The sequence below is a fragment of the Cebus imitator genome, unplaced genomic scaffold (genome assembly GCF_001604975.1).
Source record: "Cebus imitator isolate Cc_AM_T3 unplaced genomic scaffold, Cebus_imitator-1.0 Scaffold460, whole genome shotgun sequence".
NCBI classification, from domain to species: domain Eukaryota; kingdom Metazoa; phylum Chordata; class Mammalia; order Primates; family Cebidae; genus Cebus; species Cebus imitator.
Window position 1 is genome coordinate 1,460,983 of NW_016107775.1, and position 3,834 is coordinate 1,464,816.

At 35.1% G+C, this 3,834-nt stretch overlaps 1 protein-coding gene across 1 annotated transcript in view; it reads left to right on the plus strand.

The window, feature by feature from the left end:
- Nucleotides 1-3,834, plus strand: part of DST (dystonin) — a 510,996-nt gene that overhangs the window by 339,534 nt on the left and 167,628 nt on the right. Inside the window, 3 exon segments of the mRNA XM_037732623.1 lie at nt 645-807; nt 1,565-1,648; nt 3,567-3,674. Of these exon segments, the coding sequence (XP_037588551.1) occupies nt 645-807; nt 1,565-1,648; nt 3,567-3,674 (355 nt within the window).

Consider the following 3,834-nt stretch of genomic DNA (forward strand, 5'->3'; position numbering starts at 1 on the left):
AAAAAAAAAAAAAAAAAGGTTTTAGGGTTCATCTTAAAATAAATGAATTCATGTTCTTTTTCTTTCATTTTCATGCTTATATTAATGCAAATGCTTTTTTTGATACAGTACCATTCTTGAAAAGTAAAGTTATGTTCAAATATGTATTATCTCTGTAACAAATATGATACATAGGTTTAATGTGGTGGTTTTTGAAGGCATAGAGACAGGTGTGTAATCACACCTCCTAGAAAATACTGTCTGAGACCATCTTGAACCATTCATTGGACTACCTTCTTGTTATTTGAAAACTGAACTGCCATTTGATGCAAGCCTTAGCTATTCAAGACACCATAATTGATAATTATGGTTAAGTTTCTACATTTCTTGCTTTTTAGCTTTAGCCTCTTGGGCTTGTCTTTAGAGTAATCACTGTCACTAAATTGCACAACTCAAAGAGCAAAATATTTATGTTCAACCCAAAGCCATTAAGGAGTGCCCTTGGAGGTGTGCCTCAGGGTGCTGCAGCCTTGAGTTGTGTATACATACCCCTCTTGTGCTTAGTGCATTGTTGTCCAGTTATTTTGTCTCTCCATTGTCTACATCTTCCACCCTCCTGATGGATATTGTTGGACACTGTGACTTTTCTGTTACTATTCTGTTAGGTTACGGGACTTAGAGGGCATTGGCAAATCGCTGAAGTACTACAGAGATACTTACCATCCTTTAGATGACTGGATCCAGCAGGTTGAAACTACTCAGAGAAAGATTCAGGAAAATCAGCCAGAAAATAGTAAAACCCTGGCCACACAGTTGAATCAACAGAAGGTATGTAAAAATGATTCCCTCTACTGAGGTTGTGTCTGCATTTCGTCAGTCATGCTCCTCATCTTCCTTTTCTATGTTGAATGAAAAAGTCACCAACTCTTTAGAGGAAGTATATCATAAATATTAAAATCATGCAACCCAAACCTATATATATGACTTATTTTTATTTCTTGGAAGTAATTTTTGAAAGCATGGGTAATCAGAAAGTGGAATGTTGGGGTAGTTTTCAAATTTCTAATGATAATTTATTTAATCATAAGTATGGATATCTCTGTGATACTTTGCTGGCCGCAGTAGTTTTTTGGGTTTCTAAATAAATAAAAATGGTTAGCAATGGAAAATTAAATACCACGTTTGACAGAAAGTTGAATGCTTTGAGATTTTTGTTCTATCTTTAGTAGCCAGTCATTTCTAGCTCTGTTTTTAGGAATAGGTGGTGGCCAAGGGCATCAAGTCTGCTTTTGGATAATTCAGGAGTTTAGTATTTTCTACTTTGAAAGCTACATGGGGTGGGAATTTAGAAACTACTAAATTCCTCAGGAGTTCAGTAGTTTCTGCTTTGAAAAGCCACATGTGGGTCACTTCTGTGGTTTAATCTGAAAGTTTGTAATTTATCCATAAGACAATTTGCGTATTAAGTGCAAAGGGCTAAAGAGCTATACTGTGAAGTGGTGTAGTAGATATGTTCCTGAGCATCTTATGTAGTAGAATAGCTGAATTCTTTGTTGTTTTTCTTCTAAACCGTGTATATTTATAGATGCTGGTGTCTGAAATAGAAATGAAACAGAGCAAAATGGACGAGTGTCAAAAATATGCAGAACAGTACTCAGCCACAGTGAAGGTAGGAAGATTCATTAACTTTAGTAAAATTTAATATTCAGGTATGTGATTCTGTAATGTACTTTTAAAGCCATGCAAGTCATTTCACTCAGTGTTAAAAAGTAAAAGGAATCTTCATTTGAACTTTTTTGATACTTATAATTCTTTGTGAAATCAGTCACATGACAGCCCCCTGATTCATACGTCTTCTCTCTCACATGTACGTGCACCTCATGCCACCCCCCAGCCACCAGAATACATGTAGTTGGTTTCTTATTGCTTTTCTCACGTTCTTTTTTCTTTAACATTGTTAGGGCATTCCATGGGAGAACTTCCAATTTTCTCACTTATGGGACATTTTTCATGCATTTCAAGTTATCATTGACGACTTCTCAGTTTTAGCCTTCCAGATCCATAGTTCCATTGCTTAGTGGAGGAAAGGGGGGCTGCATAGGGCTACACTATTGTTACGTATATTTTCATGAGCTTCCAAACAGACTTGGGAAATTAACTGGCCACCCTCCATGTTTCTGATTTTGTCCCCACCTTGGAAGCATCTCCAGGATTGGATACATTCCTAAAAATGTAATTTTGCAATACAGTCATATGTTGCTTAACAAAGGGGACATGTTCCGAGAAATGTGTTGTTAGGTGATTTTTTCGTTGTGCGAACATCACAGAGTGTACTTACGTAAACTTAAGATGTTGCAGCTTTCTACACGCTTAGGCTATACGGTACAGCCTCTGCTGCTAGACTGCAAACCTCTATAGTATGTTACTGTACTGAATAGTGTAGGCAACTGTAACATAATTCTATCTGTCTGTGTATCTTAACATAGAAAAGGTACAATAAAAATAGGGAATAAAACATAAAAAATGGTGCACCTGTATAGAACACCTACCATGAATGGAGCTTGCAGGACTGGAAGTTGTTCTGGGTGTTGTGAGTGAGTTGTGAGTGAAGGGAAAGGCCTAGGACATTATTGTACACCTCTGTAGGCTTAATAAACACTGTGTGCTTAGGCTATACTAATTTATAAAAAAATTTCTTCAATAATAAATTAACATTAACTTACTGTAACTTTTTTACGTTATTAACTTGTAAATTTTTTTTTAACTTTTTGACTCTTGCCATAGCACTTAGCGTAAAACACAAACACATTGTACAGCCATACAAAAAAGTATTTTCTTTCTTTATATCTGTAATCTGTAAGCTTTTTTCTATTTTTGATTTTTTTTTTTTTTTTTTCTTTTTAAACGTCTTTGTTAAAGCCTAAGACACAAACATGCACATTAGCTTGGGCCTGCGTAGAGTCAGGATCATCAGTATCACTGTCTTACACCTCCAAATCCCACAGGAAGGTCTTCAGGGGCAATTACGTGCATGGAGCTGTCTTCTCCTGTGATAACAATGCCTTTTTCTGGAATACTTCTGAAGGACTGGTCTGAAACGGTTTTACAGTTACCTTATTTTTTTTTTTTTTAATAATTAGTACTCTCTAAAATAACAATGAAAATTATAGTGTGGTAAATAATTAAACCAGTAACATAGTCATTTATTATCATTATCAAGTATCATGTACTGAACATAATTGTATGTGCTATAGTTTTTTATGACTGGCAGCATAGTAGGTTTCTTTATACCAGCATCACCACAAACACCTGAGCGATGCATTATGCTATGACATCACTAGGCGATAGGTATTTTTCAGCTCCAACCATCATACATACAGTCTGTCCTTGATTGAAATGTTCTCATGTGACACATGACTATATTTTCTTTACTTAATTTAGTGAATCTAGGTTCTAATTATCTGTGTTAAATCACTAAAGTTAATTTAGTGAATCTAGGTTATAATTATCTATGTTAAATTATTATAGAATGAAACTCCAGTGCTTTGCTTCGATTCATTTTTTATCTTATTGACTCCTTCATGCAGGACTATGAATTACAAACAATGACCTACCGGGCTATGGTAGATTCACAACAAAAATCTCCAGTGAAACGCCGAAGAATGCAGAGTTCAGCAGATCTCATTATTCAAGAGGTAATAAAAGTATGAGAGGAAGAGGGGAAGGGGCATAAAAGGAAGAACACTTTCTTTTTAAATTTTATTTTTTATTGTGGTAAAACATACATAGTATAAAACTTACCATTTTAACAATTTAAATGTCCAGTTTAATGGCATTGCAGTATATCACAATATT